Here is a 26,300-nt window from a genome sequence, read left to right on the forward strand (position 1 = left end):
ATGTTCACTTTAAGATTTCCAAATGATTTTTACAGAAAGCACATAAAAACATGCCATCACCAATTAACGTAAAGGAAATTAAATTTAAAATGCTGGAGAAATATTCTGATGAGTCTTATGTTTGCTTAACGCCAACTAAAATTTCCTTGAGGCATTTAATAAGTACATTTATAAAAGCTCACAAAGCAGAGTTCAAAAGTCTTCTCGATAGTAAAATATGAGCCTTAATTAACCTACAGTTTCACATTTTCTGGATTTCAATAAACCTGTAGGCATTTCAGCAGAGCTGGATAAATACCTGCATGAATACTGCAAGGATTTTCTCTGAAACTAATTAGCAATGCTTTCAATAGCTGACTTCAACTAAATCTGTTTGACAAGGGAGTTTCATACCCTAAATCCTGCAGTGAGAGTTCCTTCCAGCAGATAACAGATTTCACAGGAAAGCATATCCAACAGGACTGTTAACCACTGGAAAAGCTATGAATGAGATCTCCAGGTATAAAACGTTTCCCAGCAAGGACGGACTGCAGCCAAGGTCTAACGCAAGTGACAGCTCTGAGATTGCATCCTGCCATCCAGTTACAGTAATCACAGGTGACAATTCAGGATTCCCCCAGGGACAGGAGAGGCAGGATAAATTGTTTGTGTATCAAATATAAAGCCCTAATACAGCAAGGACACTATACATGCAGAAGCCTCCTGAACTTTAAGTGAGGACACTCCTGCAGTGTTACACACAAACCACAGTGGCCCCAGCTCTTGGCTCACTGCTGTCTGAGAAGGTTGAGAAAGCAAATCTGCTTCCCCTTCAGGAGCCCAGGGATTCAGTGGGATGGACCTGGGTGGGGAAAGCAACCCAAGGTGTGCAGCCAAGAGTCACTTGAGGAGGAAAAGTGTAACATGACCAGAAAAAAAAACATGCTCAGAACTTATCAATCTCCTCCTTCTTTTGTGCTCTTCACCTTTTGTCTTGAAAGAGGTCAGAAAATGCTTACCCAAAACTCTTTGTATAGGTGGTGGGTATGTCTTTCCAAAGAACTTTGCAGTCTTTTCCATGACATCTTTTTTTCATGTAAAGTGCCAAAGCTGTATATGTTTGTCAGCACATACTAAACTGTTCAAATGTTCTTATCTGAGGAGCTCTACCTCTAAATGCAATACCAAGTGTATTACATTTATATTGAGCAAGATACTTTATTTCCTCTCAGTCTTATGCCTTAGGAATTAGGCAGAGTACTCAGATTTATCAGCACAAAGGAAAAGCATTTTCCATGACATTTATCAACTCAATACCTTCCAAGCCAATGCATATTCATTCCCAAAAACACAACCTCACAAATAATCTCCATCAGCAGGAAGGCCAATTTCCTTCACAGATGAAATTGTGGGCAGAAAGGTTCCACCTGACATTAGGCCCCACTAGGAGAGTTCACAGTGCACACAGTCAGTCTGACAGACCAAAACAGAACAGAGACTACAGAGGTGAACACAGGAAGCAGTCAAGGAAACACAGCAGCCTTCAATATCTACTGGTAATGGAATCATTGCATCAACCATCCTGAAGCGTTTTCCTCACCTTCCTTTGAAATACCAAGTAAAATTAAATCAGAAGAAACACCTTTAACAGCTGGTAGTGTGGAACAGGCATTTTGCAATTTCTTTGCTCTGCTAAAGAACTGTATAATCTCTTACTATATTCCTGTATACAGTTTAACATATAGGCTTCAAAATTATCATGAAAACCTATTTCTTCCCAGCTTCTCTAACTGTGCATATCAAAATTGAATACAACTCAGCATACTTGTCATCCTCAATGTTCCTTCCATTTCCCTGAACTCAGAAAATGAGAAGCAGTGAATTCTCACTATTTGCTACAAGTTTCTCTGCAAAGCAAGGTTTGGTTTGCACTGAACAAGGATGAATATCAACCATGAATATCAACCATTTTTGGTTCAAGAGTCATTAATATCACTCAAATACAGGCAAAAGCTGACCTAGTCACTACTACTACGTGCTATTATCAGCATCATAGAAATCACACTTGTCACACTTTCTTCCTTAAAAAGCACAACAAACACAACACTGCACGGTCATGAAGACAAAGCCAATGTTTTCAGCCTCCAGCTTTGCAATCCTGGCTGTTGCCTGCTCACTCCCACCACTGTTGGGAATGCAGAAGTTCTTGCTCAAGGTGGGTGATCAGTAACCCAGGGGAGCAGACACCAGCACCACTGACACCTCACAAATGAGCTCCTCACACTCTAATCAGCCTTAAATTTTTGCCTTGATTAACAGCTGCCCTTCTTGCAATTGTGTCACCTCACCCTGGATGTTCAGAGTGCTCTTCTGCTTCTGTGTACAAAGCCTAAAGACAAGAAGCTCTTTATAGGACAAAGCTGGCCTCACAACCAGGGAGGGACACCATTTGTTTGCCCTGCCAGTCTCACAGCCAGCCTGTGGAAAGCTCTTCCCACCTTTACACATTTATTTATCAGATCAGCATCAATGCACCACCTGCTCTCCCTCTCGGTGGACCTCTGCCAGTGGTAGGACACTGCACCACGTCACACCCAAGAGCCCGAGAACGAAACAACCACAAAAGCATTAAAATAAGCAATCCCACCAAATGAGAAATTGACTTTTACATACCATGAACCAACGGGCAGAGCCCTCCCTCCCCGCAGCAGGAAACTTGTCCCCCACCTGTCTGAGGCCCTTGGGTAACTTCTTCCTTTTCCCAAGGTGCTGGCACAGGTTCCGGTCATTTTCCCGGTCGGAGCTGTACTGGTGGTGGTGGAGCCTGTTCTTTTTTGGGAGGTATGCCAGCCCATTGGTAAGTGCTTCCCTTTTCTTCTTGGCTAGAGGATTCTGTCGCTTCTCCACACGTTCCTGAGGTTTCAGAGCTATGTCCTTCTGCAGAGGGAGGAGAAAAACACCGTGGTCAAACGACAGCTCTGGTTTGGTTCCAGGTGACCTGCAAAGCACTCTCAGGGCAATGCTGCAGTCACCAGGAAAGGAACAAACCCATCCTCCCTCCTCTTAATCAAAAAATAGGCAAATGCTAAATAAAATTGGCAGGATGAAGTGAGTGCATGGAAGGAGACACGTCCCCCTTGAGACTTCATACAGCCAAGCTCAATTCTCGTAAGCATCTCATGTATCAAGAGAGCACACGTTTAGAAGACAGCATTTGTTTATATACTTAAATTAACAATCTGCTTTGATTTAAACAATGCTTGACTTTTCAATATTTATTCTTATTAATTCTTGTATTTGAGAAGCCAAGGCACGAGCTGACCTAAATCCAATTAGGGCCAATGAATCTCCATTGACTTCAGGGTATGCTTCCCTCAAGCCTGACTTAAGCAGTAGATTTCCAAGTCTCAGGGAGAGGGGTGAAAAGTGCACAAAAAAAGCAACTTTTATTTGAAAACTTTGTCACTGACCCTTTAACTCCCAGAGTCAATGTCTGTCTATAAAAAAATACTCCACTGTTGTAACACAAATGTGAGTTGTGTCTCTTAGCCCACAGCTGTTTTCTTACAAACAACCTGCAACACACAGAATCCCTATTTTAATTTCAGATAAATGCCACTTGAAATGAATCTTTTTCAACAGCACAGAATCACAGGCAGAGGAAGAGGAGGCTGGAGAATTCGTTAGGAGAGAAGAATGAGATGCTATTGAGAAGATGTTAATTACAGTGCAGATTCTGCATCCAATAAATGCGACTGAGTGACATCTCCTGGAGCTGCCACGCTGGGGTCTGGTGCTGCCCGGGGAGGGGAGGTCACTGAGGCAGGGTTGTGCTTTCAGCACCCTCTGCTAAGGTGCCTGCCTGCTTGGGCCAGAAGCTTCCACGCCCACCATAGGAGCTGGGTAATCTTGTGAGCCTTTCAGCTTTGTTTACAGTCACTTAATATTATAAGTGACAGCAGGAAGGGCTATTGATCCCTGTGTCACATAAAGACTGAGGCTCAGGAGAATATAATTAAAATTATGGCACCTTTTTATGCAAAAAAAGGTGCCTAAAGGCAAAAAGCAGTTTGGCTTTAATTAAAGACTGCTCCCTAAATGACTCTCTAAAACACAAGAGCTTCACAAAATTCATAACTGAAACCAATGAGATGATTAATTAAATTGAAGACAGTCATTGTTCAAATTTGATATTTAGCAAAGGGAATGATTTTACAGGCATTAAAGATGGGAGTATTGAACAGAAGCTATAAGACATTATAAGACATATAAGACATTTTTTCTGCCTTTTCTTTACCAAAGACACCACAGGACTTTTCCCTGGGTTTTTCTTTGCAGTGTTATTCCTATCCAAAAAGTTAGGAGCCTTATCCAACCTCATGAAAGAGAACTGGAGCATCCTTAGCTACAATGCAAGATTGGTAATTTAAGAAACCTCCTGTGTCTGCTCACCGGTCCCTCCCTGCCCCTGCTGAGAAAGAGCTCAGGAGCAGCACTGACCTTCCTAAAATGCTTTGGGATCTCCTTGTGCATAAGCAGAGGCATCCTATGGAGCTGCCCAAGGAAACTAAAAGCAGGAACAAGCCCTTTCCTCAGCACACCTTCTGCCTCCCTTCCCAGGAAGGTTTTAGCTTTAGCTGCACACCATAACTGCAGGAAGGCAAATTCTCAGGTGCAGTAACCATTTCACAATGCTCCCCATCAAGAACAGCTTCATAAAACTACACCTGGACCTCCTGGACAGCAAGGGCAGGTTATAAAACAGCAGGTATTTTATTTTAGAACTGTTTTGTAACTTAGGATAGGTGTCACGCTGCTAACAATTCTTTGTTTTCAGGTCAGCATTTTAAAAAAATCCTATGTTTTGTGAGTAGAACATTATACCAGCAAAGACTTCTGTTAAAACACAGAGCTCATGTTTGTAGATACAAATGCTATTCAAGAAGATTCACTGTAAATGTGAAAGGCTGAAGGAGTGAACAAAGGGAAAACTTTCTGGGAAAAAAAATTAATTCTTCTAATGATTAAGTAGCTTTTGTGGGATTTTTCCCCCAGCTGTGAGTGATCTAAATGAAACAGTGGCAGGCTTCCAGAAGTTATAAAATGTTTAAAGGGGATAGGCAGTTCCATCAAGAAATATCTTCTTCCTATTAGCTTTAAGGGGGGTGGGAGATGGGTCAGACTCAGCAGATGTCTGTGGATGTATCTGGGATGACCCTTCCTCAGAGCCCACACTCCAACTGCATGAGGCTTCACAAATTGTCAGATACACCTCAAGAACCTGGAGCCCAGGAGAACTGGGAGGAGGGAATCTGCTCCCACACCTGTGGCAAGATGAGAGACACCAAATCCACAAAGCCTTCCCCAGCCTGGAGGGAAAGGCACCTTCCAAGGTGGAAGGAAGTGTTCAAATTAAGAAATGTTCCTCTTCTGCTCAAAGCAAAGAGCCACCAAGGAGCTGCAGATGTGCCTAACTTGTGAAAGGGGCCTTAAATCCTGTTGGGTGGGTGGGCTTGCTGTGAAATTTAGCCACAGAATTGGTGTTTAGACAACCCTGTTCCTCCAGAAGACTGTCTGCTTTTCACCAGCTGACACCACTGTGGGGAAAATCAGAGTACAGGGGATCAAACCCTTTGTGAGGGACCTGTGGGGTAGAGCCTCTCGGGGATTTCAACAGAGACACAACTTGGCCTGAAAATAAATATGTGCATAGAAATGTGTCTTAAATTCTTCATCTGCAGATTAGATGAGGACATGATAAAAGAATTCTAGACACAGGTGGACAGGATGCATTAAAAGTACCTTGAATAGAGCTCTCCCAGGGTGTTCTCCTGGTGTTTGGGGTGCAAACTGCCTGGGATTGTCCCAGATTGTGCCCCTGGAGCCCCCAGGCTCTGTGGAGGCAGCGCTTGGCTGGGAACCAGGGCCCTGCATAAATCACTTCCCCACTTCTGCCCTTTCTCCCTCATCCCATTTTTATCTTTCCCTTGTTTAGATAGGACAATAGTTGTACCATGCCGTGTGTGAGTACATTAGCCAGCACAATCTTAATTACAGTCTTCAGGCATCATCATGATTAGAGTAATAAGCTGTAATTACTCTAAGGTGACAGGACTGCACAGACCTTATCTACACAGATAAGAAGATGTAGTAATATTTCATGTCGAGACGTATTTTTCAGCAGCTACCGATGGAGTGGATTCAGCCTGAGCAGCAGACACCATGAACACTTGCAGTCTCTAATGGAGGTTTTTCTCCTCTCCTGCCAGCATACAAGCCCACACATTATTCAGTAAATCCTACAAACATATTAGGCACAGTTTAAAACCATCTCTTTCAGAGATATCTTTCATCAGTAAAGTGCCTTAAGTGTATCAGGAAGGTGACTTAAATGTATAAATATGTAATTACACACAATTCAATACAAAAGTGCATTAATATTTATGAGTGTAGTGTATCATCTAAAAAAAAAAAAAAAAATTCCATTTGTTTTATTTCTATTGGCACATTCATCAGGCTGATCCTGCTGTAGGTGCCCTGGCAGGGAAGGGGCTGTGGTGCAGAGCAGGCTCCTGGCAGGGCACTGCAACCACCTGGCTGCATTCTGCACCCACAGCCTCAGCCCAGCCTCGCCTGCCCCAGGGGAGGAGAAGCAGCCTCCAGGTCATCAGTGATCTGGCTCCATCACATCACTCCTCATGGTAGGAGGCTTGAAGGACACACTGCATTCTCATCAGGTCTTTCAGGGAGCTGTGCCTGATTTATTTCTGCAGAGTCCATCTTCTTGCTTCATAAATGACAACTAAATGAATAAATGACAACTCCCTGATTCAACATCAAACCCTCAGTGGCAGCAGGGCTTTGTGGGGTACACTCATCACCCCCCAGAGCCAGCCCATCACTGCCCTTCCTTCCCACCTCTGCCCTCTGACAACTTAAAAGCTACATGTGAATAACTCTGTTCCACTCCTTATTACAGGATTTTTCTATGGGAATGCTGGATGATAAACAACACTGTAAGCACAGTGTGTAGCAAATACACTGCAGAAATTTCCCTGGATGAACATTTCAGGTGCTGCTCAGGGATTTCAAGCCTTGACCTTTCCAAACCATCCCTGTGGATTATCACTACAATTCCAATGTTGTAAAAACTTATTTTCTGAACTTGCACTGAATGTCACCTCAGTAAAATACAACTTTTAAAACTGATTATTAAAACCAGGAGTAGTTTACACTGCAGTGCTAGTTAAATCAAATTACAATTGTAACCGTCTACAACTATATTCCAATTATTTGCTCCTCAGGTTCTTGCTAAAGTCTTTTACAGCTTTATATCAGAGCCCAACAATTTACCCTTCACTCCAAGAATAAAGAAATTAGACATTTCTAAAAACATCAAACAGTTATGAAATGTCAATGTAATACTCCACTTTAAAGTGTTCAGAAAATCAAGCTTGAAGCTGCCAGTCTGCCCTTCACTATTCCAGTATCTTCCCTATTCAGACATCCAAAGGTCTGTGTCAAACAGAACTGTAAGAAAGGCTTCTGGAGCCTTTCAAGGTACAAACAATTCACCTTTGATTGGGAACACTAGTGCAGGAGGAAGAAGCTAATTAAGGGAAAATACATTTTCAGTACAAAAGTCAATTTGAAATTCTTTCCCAGTTCCGTCCTGAGCCTGCTGTCAGCTGCAGCAGCTCTGAGGGATGGGATGTGGGGAAGCAAGAAACAGCAAAGGGAACAGCAGAACCAGAAACCATGGCAAAACCACCACCCCCACATTCACCCACTGCACTGGGTACAGAGGCTCACTTGCAAGATATCAGGATGCCTGCAGGGTACAGCTGAGAGAAATCCTACAGCTTGGCCAGCACAGAATCCCAGGATGGTTTGGGTTGGGAGGAATCTTAAATCCCACCCAGTGCCACCCCTGCCATGGCAGGGACCCCTCCCACTGTCCCAGGCTGCTCCCAGCCCTGTCCAGCCTGGCCTTGGGCACTGCCAGGGATCCAGGGGCAGCCACAGCTGCTCTGGGCACCTGTGCCAGGGCCTGACCACCCTCCCAGGGAAGCACCACACAGGGGGAATCGTTAGCTGGGAATCCAGGACAGCAACACACACAAACTGAACCCAAACCTTCACAAACCAAACCCAAACCTGCACAAACCAAACCCAAACCTGCACAAACCAAACACAAACCTGCACAAACTGAACCCAAACCAAACCCAAACCTGCACAAACCAAACCCAAACCTGCACAAACTGAACCCAAACTTGCACATACGAAACCCATACCTGCACAAACCCAACGCAAACCTGCAAAAACCAACCCAAACCTGCACAAATAGAACCCAAACCACACCCAAAACTGCACAAACTGAACCTAAAGTTGCACAAACCAAACCCAAACCTGCACAAACAGCTGCACAAACTGAACCGAAATCCCTCAGAAATACTGCTAGTCTGGGTACCCAATTTGCCATCACATCTTGACAATCCCCATCAACTCCTATTGTGTTTCTGTTACATTGGAGAATTTTTACAGCTGATGGATAAAAATTCCCCAAATCTTCAATAGCTCTCTCATGTTTCATGATTTGCTGGTTTAATTCCAGCAGAAACAATAAGATGTAAAGGTCTAAAAATAATGCATTGACCAGTCCTTCTAATCAAAACTAGAAAATAAAATTAAATGTTCATAATAATCATTCATTTCCCTCCAGATAAAATAGTTAAATCTACTGTGTATTCTTCTGATGAATGACTAGTTTCTCAGAAGCATTTATTTAGGGGGGAAAAAATTGCAAACACTCTTAAAATAATACCAGGGGAAAAGGAAAGCAGGTGTAAGGCACAGTGCAGAAGAGAAAAGAATTCTCAGAGTCACTATTACAGTATTTTAAAACACAAGGGACTGGTGAAGAGAGGTGAGATGTCAACTATATTGGGTGCAGTAGCCCATCCGTTAATCCCAGCAATTCCTTCAAGCCACAAGACCTCCACAGAAAGGTTTCATCTTGTTTTGTTTGCTTTGATTGCTTAAAGTTGCAATCCATTGCCTCCTGCATCTGTCTGGAATCTGAAAACAAGGCGTTTCAGTGTTGTACAGAAGGGGTTGTGCACCAGAGAGGGGATGAAAGGCAGTGCCAGGCTGGGGATGCTGGGATGGGTGCAGAGGAAGGAAAACAATAGCAGAGCAAGTTGCTGGCTGCTCCAGATATGTTGTGTGAAAGCACTTCTGTGGCAAAGAGATTGCTTTGGTTTTTCATCCCAAAATCATTTGTTAACAATAGCATTGATAAACAGAAGGTGCCTTTTCAGGCCCTGCCGATTTAAACTACACACAGAAATACATTAAGGCAACATTATTGAGGTTACAAAGTCAAGGGCTTGGAAGTTATGAAAGGCCAGGATTAAGGCTGCAGCCACCACCTTAATTCAGGCCTCTTGTGCATGCACGCCAAGATACAATCTTTAATTACATGATCCCCTGCTCCCATTTCCCTACACAGAATGGAAGGTGTTCAGCTAATGAGCAGCCACTCAGGATTTTGTTTGCTCCTCTTTGTCCATCTTGAGGACCTAGGCCTTGTTTACTGGCACTCCATTCACACCCTCCTCTGAATGCACAATGATTAATTTCCTCAAGGGTTTTTCCCTACAGCTCCTCCCGATAGCATCAGATAGATGCTCAACAAATACCAGTGGCCTATTTTACAGTTGTTTTGCCAAAGGTATTTCACTATTCCCATTTTATAGGTGGCAATAACACTCCTGACATGTTCAGGTCAGAAACATCTGCTAATTTTAAGCATTTATTGGGAAGCACCTGAGATTTAATTTTTCAGAGAAATTGGCTCCACAGAGCACTTTCTTTAATGAAGCACAACCTTCATTGATTTCAGCAGCTGAGCACTCCTGAAAATTGGGTTTTAGTGAGCACCATGTGTTATAAGGATACAGGGAAGAGCTGTTTCTAAAATAATGTGGTACCATGGCCTCCCTTAATGCCACACAGCAAATACAAGCTGGAGGTAGAGGAAATCTAAGACTCTGGTACCAGCTGTCGAGCTGGCAAAAGCTGGTGTCATACATGAAGATGAGGATGAGAGAAATTGATTGCTATTCATTTATTTCATGTTTTTCAAGCATGACATGCTATTCTCAGCCTTTTATTCCCCTTCCCCCCCGTCCCTGCTCTGTTTTGTGTCTCCCATACTGTGCCATACCATGTCACAGTTGTGCAGAACAGTCAAGAAATTGCTGAGCCTGTGCAGCCTGAGTTAGCAAAACCTCATCTTGGTGCTGAGGAAGTGCTGAGCAATGCCAGCCTCCACTGCAAGCGTGGCAGTGTTCCTTGAAGCTGCCTGGCTTGGTGGAAGGCAAAGAACACACAGCTGATTCTGCTCTGACTGCTCCTGCCAAGAGATCTGAAGCTCTGGCTCCAGCCAGCATCTATCTGCCAGCCTAAAAGTCCCATTGTGTTTTCTCTAGGGATTTTTCTAGGTCTAACACAAATTGCCAGCAAAGGCCAAGGTTTTGTCTTTGCTGCAGATTTGACTCAGTGACCTCCAGCTCATCTTGGGTTGCCTTTTTGAGGCTGAAACAGCAGCGAGACGTGGCCTGTGCCAGCAGTGGATCCGTGTCCTCTGCTGACACCATCTCAGCCACGTTCTCTCAGCTCCTCCTGCAGACTCTTCAGTCCCCTTTGGTGAGTTCCTGCTGTGCTGCACCTCCAGGCTCTGGTCCTGGCACAGCAGCCAGGGCTGTGCTGCCCACGCTGCCCCTCCAGCCCATCCCTGCTCCCTGAGCAGAACCAGCACCACGGCTCCAAACCCCTCCATCCCCCCGTGTTCCATCCATCTGAAAACCCCAAGGCTGCTCACAGCCCTTGCAGCCAGGGGAGATGGATCCCCACTGCCCTGGGTTTATCTCACAGCACTGAGCCTTAAATAAATGTGCTTGACTTACCCTGTGAGCAGCAGGGCCACATGCTCATATTTATTTTCTTTGTTTGAGGAATGGAGAGAAACAGAAAAGAGATGTGGAGAGGAGGCCCTAGGGATGCTGCCTTTAAATCTCCACGCCAGGGAAGAGGGCTGCAGTGCTGGTGCACTGCTCAGTTAGGATCAGAGATAAGGCAGAGGGAGGGCACTGAGGCAGTGCTGAGCTGCTCTGTCCCTGTGCTGTGGCACAGCAGTGGCACAGCTGTGGTGACACAGATCCCCAGCACCCAGCACTGCCCCAGGCACTGAAACCTTGCACAGCACTGCCCTGATCTGGAGCAGGGGCACATCCACCTGTGGGCACGGGCTGGGACTGGCATCTCCCACTGCCTCAGGTCACAGCAGGGCCAGGAATATTTATCCTTGGAAAAGGGGTTGGCCATGGTGGAAAACACTTATCAAGAACCACAGAGAATAATATGAAACACAAATATTTCAGTATGTCTAAATAATTGAGTAGCTCCTCAGTTCTACACCAAAATTTCCAGGGTTTTTTTTCCCTTCACATAGTTTTCTTAATTTTCACCTTTTTTTTTTTTTTTCTCATTTAGAATGGAAAAAATACTTTAAAATTTTAACATTTCTCCCAAAAATAAAATTTTTGTACATTTGTATCTGTAGTTATATAGTATTTGCATATACTGATCAAAACACACATTCCAGGAGATTTCACTGGAGGGAAATAAAATTCCACTGCAAGAGCAGCTGGCACAAAGCTGGCTATGGGCTCCTCCACCCTTCACACACATTGTGTTCTCTGAATAATTCAAACAGCACTTTGGTTGGCAGGCCACAGACCCAGGCAAGGAGTTAGTGGGCCAATAAATTTTACATTTAAAGGGTATCCCCCTTTTTGTAGAGTTACAATAAATGCATGTGGGCTTAGACAGCTCTCATCCCTGCTACCCCTGCACTGGGAACAGATGACTTCAGCCTCACACTGGCACCGTTCATTAGCACAGCACTCAGCAGTCATAAAAAATGTATTATGGTTTGTAAATGGAATCAGAAGCACCTCTGCATTCCTTGTCTTGCAGGAGGATGGTGCAGCACCAGGAAAGTCCAGTGCATTCCAGAGGTCTCAGGATGCTCCCTAGAATCTCCTGGCCACACGGAGCTGGGACACACTTGCCTTTGCTGCCCTGCCAGCCTCGAGGCTGGATGAGAAAACCTGGAGTCGAGACAGAGACACCACCCTGAGCCAAGCCAGGTAAAAACAGGGAGGAAACTGCTGTAGGGGGGGATGGAAACATCCCTGCCATGCATGGAAATATCCCTGCCATGCACTTCTGCACCACACAGGCAGCCTTAACCCACACAGGGAAACCAGAGCATCCCTCTGCACACCCACGCCAGCAGGACAGAGGATGCAGAAATGAGCAAAGGAAAGGACAGAATTAGCAGAACCACTCATGGATTATGCCAAGTGCTGTGATCCATGAGTAATCCAACCTGCAGATTTTTTCACCCAGCCAAAAATCTCCACATAATAATGGGTTGTAATTATTGAGCCTTAAGAAAAAGTTAATCTATTTTAAAACATCCCTTTTGATCTGATATGTCAAGAATTTGAACTACTCAGCACAGCAGCTTTTCTAAGCTCTGTCTTGTACTCCTCTGGATTTTCTTTTTCCTTCTCTAGGAACTCCCTGACTCTACCACTCTTTTGGCATGTGGCATACAGCCAAAACAAAAAAGACTGATGAGGAAAGATTTTAAAGAGAAAGAACAGTGATCAGAAAATAAGGAAAGAGAGCTCAGCTTGGACCTGAGGACTGCAACACTTAAGGTGAGCTTGGCAATATCCCTCGTTAGGAAAAGGATCAGAACCTTTTTGCAATTAGAGAGAAAAAAGAAACAATGGTTCAACTTCCCATCAGCAAATGAAACCACCTTCTAGCATTCAGGCTGAAAAAAAAATAGTCAAGAATAAAAATTTAAGAAACAGAGCAATATGTAACCTTTCCATTTGCTGGCTTATTCTTCCCCAAGGAAGCAGATACAGTGAAGATAAATTTGACGATCAAAAAAACAGAGGGATTACATTCTTGTACGGTGCTGATCACTGGCAAATCCCCCTCCCTGCAGTTCAGAAGCACAGCTTAGCATAACAGACAAGATTTATCATTGCCTTGTCCTTCGCACCACTTACAACCAGACCTAAGTTGCTCCCATCTCAAGAGTCCTCACTCATGTACAGGAGGGAGTGAATACCAGAACTGTTCTGCTGTTTGTGTACAAAGGGACAAACCCTGCCCAACACAAACCCCCTGGGGAAAGGCCACGTTTTCACCTCTATTTCTGCACTGCTGTGAAGGCATCACAGCCTGGCTTCAGCTCTGGGCTCAGTGGATGCTCCACAGTCTTTGTGGGATCACCCAAAACCCACCAGGTACATACCTACAGTTCCTAGGAGGTGGCACAGATCCTCCTTCTATTTGTATGTAGAACACAGAGTCTCCAGTTAAACAGGCATAGAACACAGCATGGATAAATAAACAGGGAAAACCAGATATAGCTTTCTCCAGCTGTATGTCAGGGCACAGACCCTGCAAAGCCACTTCATACACCAGAGAAAAAGAGAATTTCCTTCACTGTGGCTGAAAATATAATGTCTTCTGCAAATATTCAAGATATTTTGTAGATAGATCTTTTAAAACTGAAGTGTCATCTAATATTCAGGGTTATTTAGTAGCTGGAAAAGCAATTACTGCAATATTTCTTGTTTATAGCCACCTAGAAGCTACAAATTTAACTTGGTAGTGATGCACAGTCAGGGGATCTGGCTCCAAAGCAGAACATCTCAAGTCAAGAGCTTTGCTAATGCCTGCAGCAAAGTTGCAAGGAGTTACAAAAGCTGTGAATCACATCACTTCAGCAGCACTTAGAGTCAAACCCCACTTCATGGCACGGCTGCCTGTGCTGAACTCTTCGTGCTGTAGGAAGCATCCCAACTCCTGTCTCTCTGTAAAACTTGCCTCGAGCAGGAACAGATAAAGCTCTGCAATGCATCTCTCCAGAGCCACAGAATATGTTGAAGAGAATAAGAACCATGAGCAGGAAATCAGTCTACACTGGGAAGGAAACCTTTCCTAGGAAAGGTTTGTTTTCTAAGCTGCTTGTAGGGGAGAGTATCCAAATCTGTCTTGTCTGACCTTATCACCAGGCACAGGATTAGAGCTGGCTGGACTGGGAAGGTAAATTATTAATGTGGGGGCCTGGAGGTGGCTGTGGGAATTCCTGATCTCCCCCAATGCTCCCTGTGACCTGCAGTGCTCAGCTAAGCCCTGGACCACAAAGAAGGTATTCAGGGGCCTAAAACTATTTAATTCCCATTGACTGGCTTTCCAAAGGAAATAAATGGCTCCATGAATTTGGGCCTTCAGCCCTCCCATGCAGCAGAGCTCATCTGTGAAATGGAAGTAAAACCACATCCTATTCCATCTGTGCTAAATCCTGGCAGAGGTAAATGGAGCAGCCCCCGAGGAGCAGCGGGGCTGCACAGCAGCTCAGGGACAGCCCTGCAGGGTGAGGGGCTCCTGCCACATCTCATCTCCCTCCTCCCAGAGCCAGACCAAGGCAGCCCCTTTGGACAGGACTGCATCCCACAAGGCACACGAGGGCTGGCACTGCCCGTTTGTTTATTTTGGGAACAACAGCAAAGCCAGTTTCTCCTCTTCCAAACCCCTGCAGCCCTTAAACTTCATGCCACATCCTGTGGGACCCTTCCCTGCCTCCTGCCAAGCAGGCACTTCTTGCACCTCCCTTATTCTCCCGCAGCTGATGTGCAGGGTGGGAAATGTCTTCTGTATCTTCTCCATCCTCCTTAAGCCTCACTGCTGTCACTCAGCCACGTCTGGGGTTGTGGTTCTGGCTTTCTCCTGTTCTTCCCCCTCACTGACAGGCTCCCTGACACAGAGGGAGCACAGCACTTCCCTCTCCACTTCTTCATCCCAATGTTGTACCTCGTGTCATGTGGACACGAGGAGGTCAGGACAGAAAATCCAAACCAGCGCTTCAAAAGGACACCCAAGTCTGCAGCTTTATTGTGAGGCGAAAATGACCTCAAACCCCCAGACTAAACAAATGCCTGGGGTGAAAAAGATGGAATAAATTAAAGGATATAATTATGGCTGGGAAATGAGAAAAGGAGGTTGCTCAATAGGATGAAAGAGGGATTTGAGGAATAAGAAATGAAAGGAGGTGTCAGCTTGAATCAGCCAGGTTGAAAACTGCTGCTGATTTTGACTGACATACTGAGACTTTCCAATTGCAAACTGTTTCTCTAATAAGCTGCAAATTCATCTCTACACTTTTACTTTGATCTTAATGCAAATATTTTATAATGGACACATTTAATGATTTTCAGGTGCTTATTGGTTCTATCAGACTTGATACTGGAATCAATCTCCTCTTTTAGAAAGCTTGGGTTAATGGCAAAGTTTATTAAACTGCATGCAGTCATTCAGAGAAGATCAATAGAGACATGATTACAGAGCAACCAGAGGATTAAACATGAGATTTATCACAAAATTAAACTGAATTAAATGTTCTCTGATAGCACTTGAAATGCTGTCGATACTCTTAACTGATAATCTATGCTTTCTGTGTTTACTTACCAGGCAGCAGGGAAGTCTGGTTTGAGGAAATGACTGTAATGTAAAATCTGCAAAGATTTGCTGAGAGCATTAAACCTCACCTAGAAAACCATTATTTCTTCCTGTTAGAAAAGCAAAAGCATTTTGCTTCTTTGCCCATTTCCTCTTTAAGGGAGAGGGGGATACAGCCCTCTCCCATATCACACTCTGCAATCTCCTTCTCAGGGCCATTATAGGATGCACAGGACACTAAAGGATCCTACACAGGGTTACAATGAAATATTTTATGGTTTCCTGCTATGGCAGTTTTTACCTCATTCAGAATTAATTCTGAGTTCTCAATGACCTTATTAAAACTTATTCCACACACTGAGAAATTTGCAGCCTTCCTGCTTCTCCTTTCCCTCTGCTTAGCCCAGTCACCCCCAGGTTCTTACACTCACACCTCACACTGTGCAAACTTCTCTGATGTTCTCTGCCAAAAGAATTCAAAAAAAACCAAACCAAATTAACAAACAAAACCCAAACCCCCCACCTTTCAAAAAAAAAAAAACCAAAAAAAACCCAACAAACAAACAAAAAAAAACCAACCACCAAAAAAATCCCTAAAAAAAACCCAGGTTCACCAGCAATACCACACCACTGTCCTAGGAAACAGAAAAGGAAGTTCAGGTGATAAAAATCAGGCCAGCTTTACAGAGAGAATCTAAATTCAAACACTATTATTTGAGGTGAGATCTGCACCTGCAAGAGAGCAAGAATTTCCCAGCCCCTGCTGCGCCCTGAGCTCTGCTATCAGAATCACAGAGAGATTTCCATCTGCTCTGGGATAACGTGGCTGGCCTGGCTGGACCAAAATCCCAGCAGGAGAGAAGGGGGAAGAGGGAGAGAGGAGCAGACCCTGAGTACACAAGAGGGCAGATGCAAACTAATAACCCATCACAACCACAGCTTTGACAAGTTTTGATCATGGGTCTGTGGGTTTCCAAAATGGTCACAGCAGACAAATTCAACTGAAGAGTTCCTTTAAAAAGTAATATTTGTGTACAACAAGCAAGCAGGAGGAGGCGTGTCATCTTCCAGGCATTTTTCCATCATACTTTTCAGAGAAAGTCTGTATCCCACCATCCCACCACAGCCTCCACCAAAAGCTTAATAAACCTTGATAAAATACCTCAAAGGAAATATGGCCGTCCAACAGCAAATATATTACCCGAAACAAAACCCATCAAAAAAGCCCTCATCAGCTATCAAGAATTGAATTTTTACTGACTCAGAGGGGCTTAGCTGCTTTCTAAACAGGCTCAGCTATCCCCAGTGTACTTTGCAAAATTCAATCCAGTAATCCAATCCCAGATGCATTATGTGAAATCTTATTTCTCCAAGCTCTAGAAAAGAACAAGCAAAAAGGAAGGCTTTAGGAACACTAATTTGCCAATAAATACTCACTGAGCCAATTTCGCCTTTACTGCTTTTTGGAGGAAAATAAAAAGAAGAAAAATCCCAGAACACAAACTGCTGTCTGAGTACTACGTTCCCTTATTAAAACTTCACTTGTGGATAGAAAAAATACCATGGAGCACGTACCCTGAAATGAGCCCAGTATGTGCTGCCCCAATAAACAAATCCTTGGAAACTAGATTAGCATCATTCCCAGTAGGCTTCCACTACAGAAATGACTGCCAGCTCTGTCCAGAAAGGGAAAATCTCTGCACTATCTAATAAATGGGCCAAAATATCTCAGTGCAGAGCGGGGCATGTTCCAGCAGTGAGCAGTGGAGCCACAGGCAGCCCACAGCGTGGGTGTGACATTTGACATGGATGCCACCACACAGTGCAGTCCCAGAGTGACCGGGCAGAGCTCCCTGTGTTCTGGATTCCCCAGCTGAGCAGGGACAGACTCACCCTGGTGCTTCACCAGAGGAGACAGCCCAGGTTTATGGGTCCCCACGTGCCCTATGGGATGCTGCACGGGTGACACAGATGGCATCAGGAGCACAGGAGCACTGCCAGATCAGCAGCTGTTCCATCAGGAGGGCAAGGACCAGGTGCAGGTGACATTGAACACCCAGCTCTGACAGCATCCTTCTGCCCTGGCACTGCCCATGGCATCCCAACCCATCTCCATCCAGCAGGCTGCTTCCCTGGCTTGCTGCCAGCAGGGAGACACACTGCCCCTAAAAATAAACATTTCTGCTTCCTCATGTCTGCATGCAGAAAGAGGGAAGTAAAGCCCACTGTAAAGAACACAGTTCCACTGCTCAGTGCCCCACCTGAAAGGTGGGCTGAAGCCAAGCAGGTGACAGGCAAACTTCTCAAAAATGGGATTTTTCCAGGCAGTTGTTTCCCTGCAACTGCTGCTCTCTTGGAAACAAAGCTGCCATGCCTGCAGCTCTTGCTTATGGAACACAGCACTGTGCTGATACCCCACCAGTGCATCAGTGACCAAGAGGCAGCACAGTGGCCCAGAGTGGTCCTGTTTCAGAAGCAGCCTGTGGGGGACAGTGTGGGAATCCAGAGCTTCCCTCTGGCTGCCCTGGAACCCTGGCAGGGGTCAGGAACCCCCTGGACAGAGCCCCCAGAGACACTGGCTGTGATCTCTGTCCATGGAAATGAGTTTTCAATCTTACAGCATGAATTACAAGCTCTGAGTGTTTGATAGAAGTAATAATTAAGTGTGGCATGGGTGCAAAAGTAAAATTTTAGGATTCTAGATTAGGGGTTCAAAGGGGACAAGATGGAGGAAATTGGGTGTGCCTTGTCCTTTTCCTCCTTCTTCATGCCCTCCATGTTTCACTGTGCTGTTGGCATTTTTCTGTTGGTTCAGGCTGGGGACACACTGTCCAACGTAGGTGACAGATATTGGCACGTTATTGTAAATCCAGCCCAGGGAGTTTCTGGTATTTAATGTTTGTCACATCCCACTGAGGGCAGAGCCCCACACGCTGCCCTGCAGGACAGAGCTGGGCAGGGCAGCAGAACATGTGAGAGATAAACAGAATAAACAACCTGGAAACCAGCACAGACCAATTATGGCTTCTGCTTTGGCAGCAGGGCTGACAGACAGAGACTTTCTATAATTCAGGATCATTTAAATACCACACATTCTGACAGGACAGCACTAAACTACAGCTGGGAATTCCTGATGGGAGGCTCATCCCCACCAAATGTGCTCCTTCTGTCCTGTCCCACAGCTAAGAGATGCTGGGCTTGCCTTTTCCCCCCTCCTCTGGCCCTTAGACACAGAGGTGCAGGGCAGCAGGCAGGTAACAGCTCAGGGCACAGAGCTGGAGAGGTTTCTGTGGCACCAAAAATCCCCTCCCTCAAAAAGCAGTTGCTGTGTGCTCTGCGTTTTATTAATTTAATGGTCAGGATAATAAATTTGTCAGTAATGACAAAGAAATTCCCTAGAAACTGGAGTACTCAAGTGTCATTGAAGCTCCATCTATTTAGCAAATAGATGAATGCCTTTCAGCCAGGCTGGGTGTGATTAAGCAGCTGTCACAGCTCCTGCAGCAGCTGCACAGGCACAGGTAGCTCTCAGGGCTCTTCCTCATAGGGATGGAAGATGATCCTGATGTGAACGGAAATCAGCAACTGAAAACCCAATTAATGAACTGACACAGAAGTAATGGGTCATTTCTGTATGTCTTCTGCTCCTGTTGACTTGTGCAAGCTTCAGTTTTTACAATCAGATTCATTAAAGTTTCACAAACAAAAAATAATAGATTTTTCTTTTTCATTTGCTAAAGTTATGTTTCATGGACTTGTACCTTCATGAAGGAGTGTGAGCTTCATTAGAGGGACTTTGATTTTTGGAACTCATTTTTGTTTTTTCCAGGACTGAGACACTGAATCTATTTCAGTAACTTGATTGTTTAAAAATTCAAGGTGATAAACTGTTTCTGTTACTTTTACCCTTCCAATTGAGCTATTCTTTTCATATGTGTACTCTGCTCAGCAGCCACTGAAATTGGAGGAAGTTTTCCAGGGAATTTCTATGTGCTCTGTTTCCTAAGGCACACTGCAAGAGGTTAAGAAAAGAGAATACACAACTCTACTCTCCCATTTTCATAACTAAAAACTCATGGGAAGTCCCAGTGAAAATGTGGCTGAATAATGGATTGGAGAGCTCGCTGTCCTTGGGTAGGGGATATCAAAGATAACACTTGGTCCATTAGAGAGGAAAAAAGAAATGGCCATGAAGGGTCTTTCAAAACAAGAAACTGAAGCAAGAATGAATCAGCAGAAGACTCTGCTTATACTGAACATTGGTGCACCTCAAAGGTTTGAAAGCCTTTCTCTACAATGCAAGATAGAAAAAGGAAAAGAAAGGAAATAGCCACTGGGACTGACTTGCAACTTGGAAATAGCAAAATTTACACCAGCTAAGAATCTGCTCTAATTAAAGGGAATATTTCCATATGAAAAAAAATTAAGCACAAGATGCTCAAGCTAAGGCAAGAAAGTTTCAACAAAATATTAATTGGTGAGGCTAACAATTACCAAACATCAGGTGGCACAGAGAGATCACCCAGGGGACAACAAGCAGGAACTTCTTCCTCACTGAATGACTGCACTGAGTCCCCACACTGCTTACAGCTCACTGAGAAAAGCTTAGAGCTGCATGGGACAACATGATCAGAAATTCTTCCTCTCTGAATCCTAAATATTTAGAGCAATGTGTTGACATTCTGATTTGCTGAAAACCATCATAAACCCAGAAAATTCTGAAGCAAAGCAGAACAGTGGTGGAGGAAGCTGTGGGGGAAGGAAGGCCCCTTCTCAGAGCATCCCCAGCTGAGCACAAGCACACACTGTACCATTTGGGAGGCAACTTTATGTGCTCTTAGTAGTAGATTAATGAATGTAATTACCTAACATTGAGGCTGTGAATGCTGCAAAACTGTAATTTATAGTGTGCTGTAAAGTTCTAATGTGTTTTTATGTCCATAAGCTGCTTAACCATAATCTAATGCATTTGTACACAAGCACCCTCCTAAGTGGCTCTCGGATCAGCAGCGAGCGCGAGTCCCCCTCGCCTGCACGCTCCTGTTTTATGTCTTGATAAACCAACCTCTCCTGCTGGGCAGCTGAGGAGAAGCAGCTGCTAAAAGGATGAAGAATTTCAAGTCCAGTGGCAAGAATTTCTTTCTTCCTTCCTGGCTGGCCAGAGCTGCAGCACGGAGGCAGGCAGAGCAGCAGTGTGGTACAGAGGGGGACAGCTCATGGTGGGGGTCCCTGGGAGGGGGGATGGAACTCAGAGCCTGGGTCTGATGGAGAGCCAGGACTCAGTCCCACCTCTGCTCCACAGCCAGGACCCCAGGAGATCCCAGGAACTGTCTCAGACAAAACCTGCACTGCTCTGTTCCAGCTGCTCTGCTCTTCCTGCTGTAGGACCCTGTGGTCACTTCAGTCCTCCTGCTCCAAAGGAGGGATGTGGCCAGGACTCCTGAAGTATGTGCTTATTGTTGCCACTAACTAATTTAGGCAAACCATTTAACTTCTTTATGCCCTTGCTTAACCATCTGTAAAATGGGACTAATAATAAACCTCAGAGGGATTTAGTTAGACTTAATTAAATGGTTTGTAAAGTGCTTTGAGATCCTCAGGAGAAATGTGTTGTGCAAGTGCAAATTATTATTACTGTTACAGTGCTTTCTACTTTCAACACAGTTAAATATTAATGATCCAGTTCTCCTAATGCCCAGTGATACAACTTTCCTGAACAGTAATTTTCTCAGCTAAAAAGACATGGGACCTGGTAGTAGAATATCAAAAAACTTTCTTTGTTGTTCATTCATAAGTAGTCTGAAACAGCAGATAAGAGTAAATATTTTAGTATGTATCAAACTAAAAATGGAGATCCCATCTTTAAAATGTGTGTGCTGTACACTCAGTAAGTTCAGAGCCAAAACAATCCAAATTAAATTACCAGATCAGTGTTCCTATTACACACTGCCAGAGACCCAGGGAGGAAATCAGTATCGATGCTAATATATAATAAATGCCTTTGCTAGATAAAAGGTACCATGGCATGAGTGACGTGATTAACATTCAATTAACAGCTCCATGGTGTCAGAAGGAACATCAATGCCCTGTTAGTGTCACAGCTTCGGGGGCCAGGGCAGAGAACATCCTGGATTTTCAATAAGCTTTGTCTATTGTGATCCTGCAAAAATGATCTGAAAGTTGCCTGCAGGCAAAAGAAAAAAAACCAACACACAAACAAACAAAAAAAACCAAACAGCCGTGATTCCTCCTCTTTTGTCAGCTTCTTCCAGGCCAACTTAAAAAGAGAAAAATAAAAACAAATGGACTCATGACTTCAGGTCTTAGGAGCTGAGAGAATGTGACCTGGTTTGCAAAGCCTGCTGAGCTTTTCCACCCGCAGGAAACTTCAGCCACAGGAGCAGCAAGTCCTGCCCCAAGCACTGAACCCCCACATCCCCGGGATGGGGCAGAATCTGCCAAAACTGAGCCCCAAATCACCACTGACAAGTGTTTTCTTAGTATTTTTCAGTATAAACTTAAAATACTGCAGTGGTTTTGGCTCACTTATTTGAGATTTTGCTAATTTTGAAATTTTTTGGCTAATTACTAATGAGTGTGGTGGGTTTCAGTGATGGTTAATCACTAATGTACTCACTTCTTGCTGTGAGATAGAATTAGTAGAAAGGCAAAGTAGGCTGAAAACTTGGAAAGGGTATAATGTTTGAAAGGGTATAAAGAAAAAATTTATTAACAGTAACCAAAATAAAGAGTAATAAGAATTAGAACAAAAGTGTTAGAATGTTTCTCTTCTCCTTGCAACTTTTCTCACTGATAAAGTAAAGAAACAAAACTTAAAATTTTAGTCAGTTTACTACGTCTAAAATAGTTTTTTTCTACTAATAATCAGAAGCCAAATCAAACATTAAGAAAAAAAAGCAATTTAAATTTGAAGGTATTAAGTTTCCACAGACAACCTTAGGTGGTCACCACTTGGAACTGTGGTGTAGTGTGATTTTTAATTATATGGTGAACTCTGATATTTCTATTTGATCTTCAGTACTAATGACATAACAAAGATACATAATCTATTGATAATTAAGTCAAACATTTTTGCCATCCTTATGTACTACAAAGTGAGCCTATCTAAAGAAAGCTGATTAAAAAGCACTTCTAATTTACTTATATTACAGATCCTAAAAAACAATTAAAAGAACAAAGGAAAAAAAAAAGCCAAGGGGAAAAAAAACACAAAAAGAACAATCATCATCATGCCAGATGAAAAATCCCCTTTGCACTGAAGCACCAGACACCAGAGCAAAAATCATACAGCAGGTAGGAATGCAGCAAATAGAAATGTGTGGTTTTGAATCATGAAGTCTTTATTTCATCGAACACAAGCTCATCTCATTACTCCTGCAACAGAAGAAACCACACCAAAGACTTTTAGGGGCCTGTGTAAAGGTAGGGCCAGCAGCAGGACTGAAACCCTGCAGACTGTTCTCACCCTGCTCCTGCACATGGGACAAACAAACACCTCCTCTCACTGCCTTTGGTTTTCTGCACCTCCCTCACGGATCAGACAGGTCACACCTGCTCTGCTGAGATGCTGCCCATGGCTCCACCTGGAACCACGATTCCCTGTGTGCAAAAATCCAAAATATCCTCCAGAGGAGGATCAGTTAACCATGACCCCTTACACAATGCTAAGCTTCCAAAACAACATCCCTGAGAAGGTATTTTCCCATCTTTATGCAAACATCTCAAGGTGACCTGTGTCAATTTTGGATGCTTTCAAAGGCAGGCAGAAGGGCTGTCACCACACCACAAGGTCCATCAGATGATGTCCTTTGGCTCCACACCAGACTGGCAGAGCCAGAACTTGCCCTGAGGGATAATCCTACAAAAAAACCCCCACAAACCAGACCCACACCCTCTGATCCCAGGGCTGCAGTCACCCCTGAGCAAATTGAGGACCTGGGTGCCCCTGTGGGTGGCAGGAGCTCCTGTCACACAGGAATGGGGCTTCTCAAGGCCTGGAGTCAGTGCAAGTCCCCCACTGCTTATAAACCTCCTCCACTTGGGCACATTTCACACAGGCAGGCCTGTGTGCCATCAGTGAGGAAAAGAAGAGCTGTGGCAATTTTATGTTAGTCATAATTTTAAACCCATCAACTTCAACATAAGGATTTCTATCTGTTTCAATATTTAATTTATTTTGCCTTCTAGTGTTCCTAAATTAGGGAGACATTTTATTGCTCTGGTTGACATTTTTATGAAAACTGAAACTAGGCTTCATTTTTTAAGTGAAATTTCTCCACTTGAAAAGTTAATTAGTGCTTGTGCTCACACTGAGGATGCAGGTGCAAAAACACAGACAGACCTACACACACACAGACTGCCTGGGTGGAAAGATGAATACCCTTTTGAGAATTTGGGCACCCTGTACCCTTGTCACTACAGCAAATGGCAAGATTTTAATATTTTCCTACTACTCCACAATTAAAACCTGCATCCATGACCAGACACTACAATCCCTGAGTCTGTATTTTTTCCTAAACAAGGATTAAAGCAGCACTTAACTACATAGACTGTCTGCCAGTTATTATATTAATATAATCCATCTTTGCCTCCTTTTGTTTTAAAAGAAAGGTAAGTGCTCTGGCAGCCTTGAGCTCCTTCCCTTTTGCCTTCACCAGCTGATTATTTTCAGAATGGAAATGCTGGCCTCAGTGGGTACCTGCAAACAGCCTGACTGCCCATAATGATGATCTACCTGTCTGCTGCTTCCAGGCCACCTGTTTGCAGCTCCCCAGGAAGCCTTACAGATAGATAAAAAGCTTCCAATATTTTCTCCACATAAACGGCAAGCCATCCATCAAGTTGTTTACATCACACCGAGATATATGCACCTTTATCATTAGAGGAGCCGTCTCCAGAAATGGGATGAACACACAGACATGATAAATCTCCCCTTTTACAAGGGGACTGCATTATTTTGTTGAAGGAAATGCACCCAGCAGCATCCCAGGATCAGCCTTTAAGGGGTACAGTACAGGAGAAGGGCACAAGGGCAGAATGTTTTTGGAACACAACCAAAACACTCCAGAGAGGACACGGTGGGTTCTTCAGCAGAGGTGTTCTGCTTGGCTCAAAAGCTGCCATTCCACAAGCACTCTTAAGGCCAGGCAGCTTCTGGCAAGATTTTGAACTACCTACAAACCTGCCTGGCTGTGAACACAGCCAGGGCATTGCAGTTGCAGTCTCACAGCAATGAACATCCTTCTGCAGTTCTGCAGTCCCAGTAAACACAATCTGCCAAACTGGGGAACGTGCCCAGGCTCTGAAGGCTCTGAAGGCTCTGAAGGCTCTGAAGGATGAGGCACAGCAGCCCAGCAGCTCTGTCCTCAGCCAAAGATGCCACCAAAACCACCTGAGAGCGGCACTGGGAGGGCACATGTTCATCCCTGTGGTGGGAATGGACGAGCACAGCTCTGCAGGAATCCCCTTCACCACCAAGCTGCACTGGACATCTGCCATGGCTGTAACTGGGGATTCTTGTGGGTGGCAGACCCACAGGGACCAGCAGCTCTGCCTCAGACATCCCCCAGAGGAGTGAGGTAGGAAGAGGCAGAGGAGCCTGGGGAAGATCATCAGCAACATCTCAAAAAGCTGTCAAAAAAAGGAGGGGGCAGGTGTGAGGGGACTGAAAGACAGCTCATGTGTGAATCAAGTCTGAGCTGATGCCCCAAAGCCAAAAAGAATCTATGCTGTGATCTGCTCAGGGTGGGAAAAAGAGAAGTTTCCCTCCAGTGAGACACCTGTCCCAAAGGGACCTACTCTGGGTTTGCTTTGAAAACTGCTTTCCTGTTTATCTGCCAAAACAAATAAGGACAATCTGAGTTTGCTGTTGTAAATGTCTTTCCTCTTCTTGAGACAAATTCTATCACAGCGTAATAATTTCTTTTTAATTGCTGCATTTAGACAAAATAAACCACTTAAGAAAAAGAGGACATGCAAAAATAACAACAGATTTGAAATGAAGTCTGGACCTTAACTTGAGCTCAGAATTAAAAGCAGATTAGAGTTGGTATGCGGAGTTATTAGAGCAATACATGAAATTCCAAAGACAACCAGAGCACGATTTGCTGTGTCCCTGCAGTGTCCCTCTGCTGTGTCCCACCCTGTGCAGGGACTGTGGGGCTGGGATTTGGCTCATTTTCACACTTAACAGAGACCTGCAGATCCCAAACCTCATGTTCGACCACAGAAGAACCAAGATGGTTTTGCCACTAGATGGGAATAGGTGCAGTTGCTGATCTTAGAAGGCTGAAATACAATAAATTAATGCTTAGCCCACTGAAAAATAAACCAAGCACAAGATCCTTTTTCCTCCTTTTTAAATGAAGCTACATATAAAATTCCAGCATTTGCTATTTCAGCAGGAATGTTTTTAGCCACAAGAAGCTGAAGAGACAAGAAAGGATTTCAGGGAGAAGTAACAGCTTCTATGGGACCCACTGATATGTAGGGAAGTAGAGAGGAGCTTCTGGGAACACACAGCCTTGTGGGGCAGCTAAAAGCCTGCTGAGTTTTCCCAGATGCCACATGAGGGCTAAGGATCAGTCAAATGTGATGGGCAGAGACCCCTTCATCCTGGAAGAACAGAGAAAGACATTTCCTCCAGTTCTATTTCCTTTTCCTTTTCAAAAGCAAGCCATGTCCTG

At 44.3% G+C, this 26,300-nt stretch overlaps 1 protein-coding gene across 4 annotated transcripts in view; it reads right to left on the bottom strand.

Moving 5' to 3' along the window:
• The window catches only part of AUTS2 (activator of transcription and developmental regulator AUTS2), a 770,185-nt gene that overhangs the window by 559,526 nt on the left and 184,359 nt on the right, over positions 1-26,300 (bottom strand). For all 4 annotated transcript variants that reach the window (XM_077787474.1, XM_077787476.1, XM_077787475.1 and 1 more), the window contains exon 2: positions 2,707-2,916. In XM_077787474.1, coding sequence (XP_077643600.1) covers positions 2,707-2,916 — 210 coding nt within the window. The remainder of the gene's footprint in view (positions 1-2,706; positions 2,917-26,300) is intronic.

The sequence above is a fragment of the Lonchura striata genome, chromosome 20, assembly GCF_046129695.1.
Source record: "Lonchura striata isolate bLonStr1 chromosome 20, bLonStr1.mat, whole genome shotgun sequence".
In the NCBI taxonomy this organism is placed as follows: domain Eukaryota; kingdom Metazoa; phylum Chordata; class Aves; order Passeriformes; family Estrildidae; genus Lonchura; species Lonchura striata.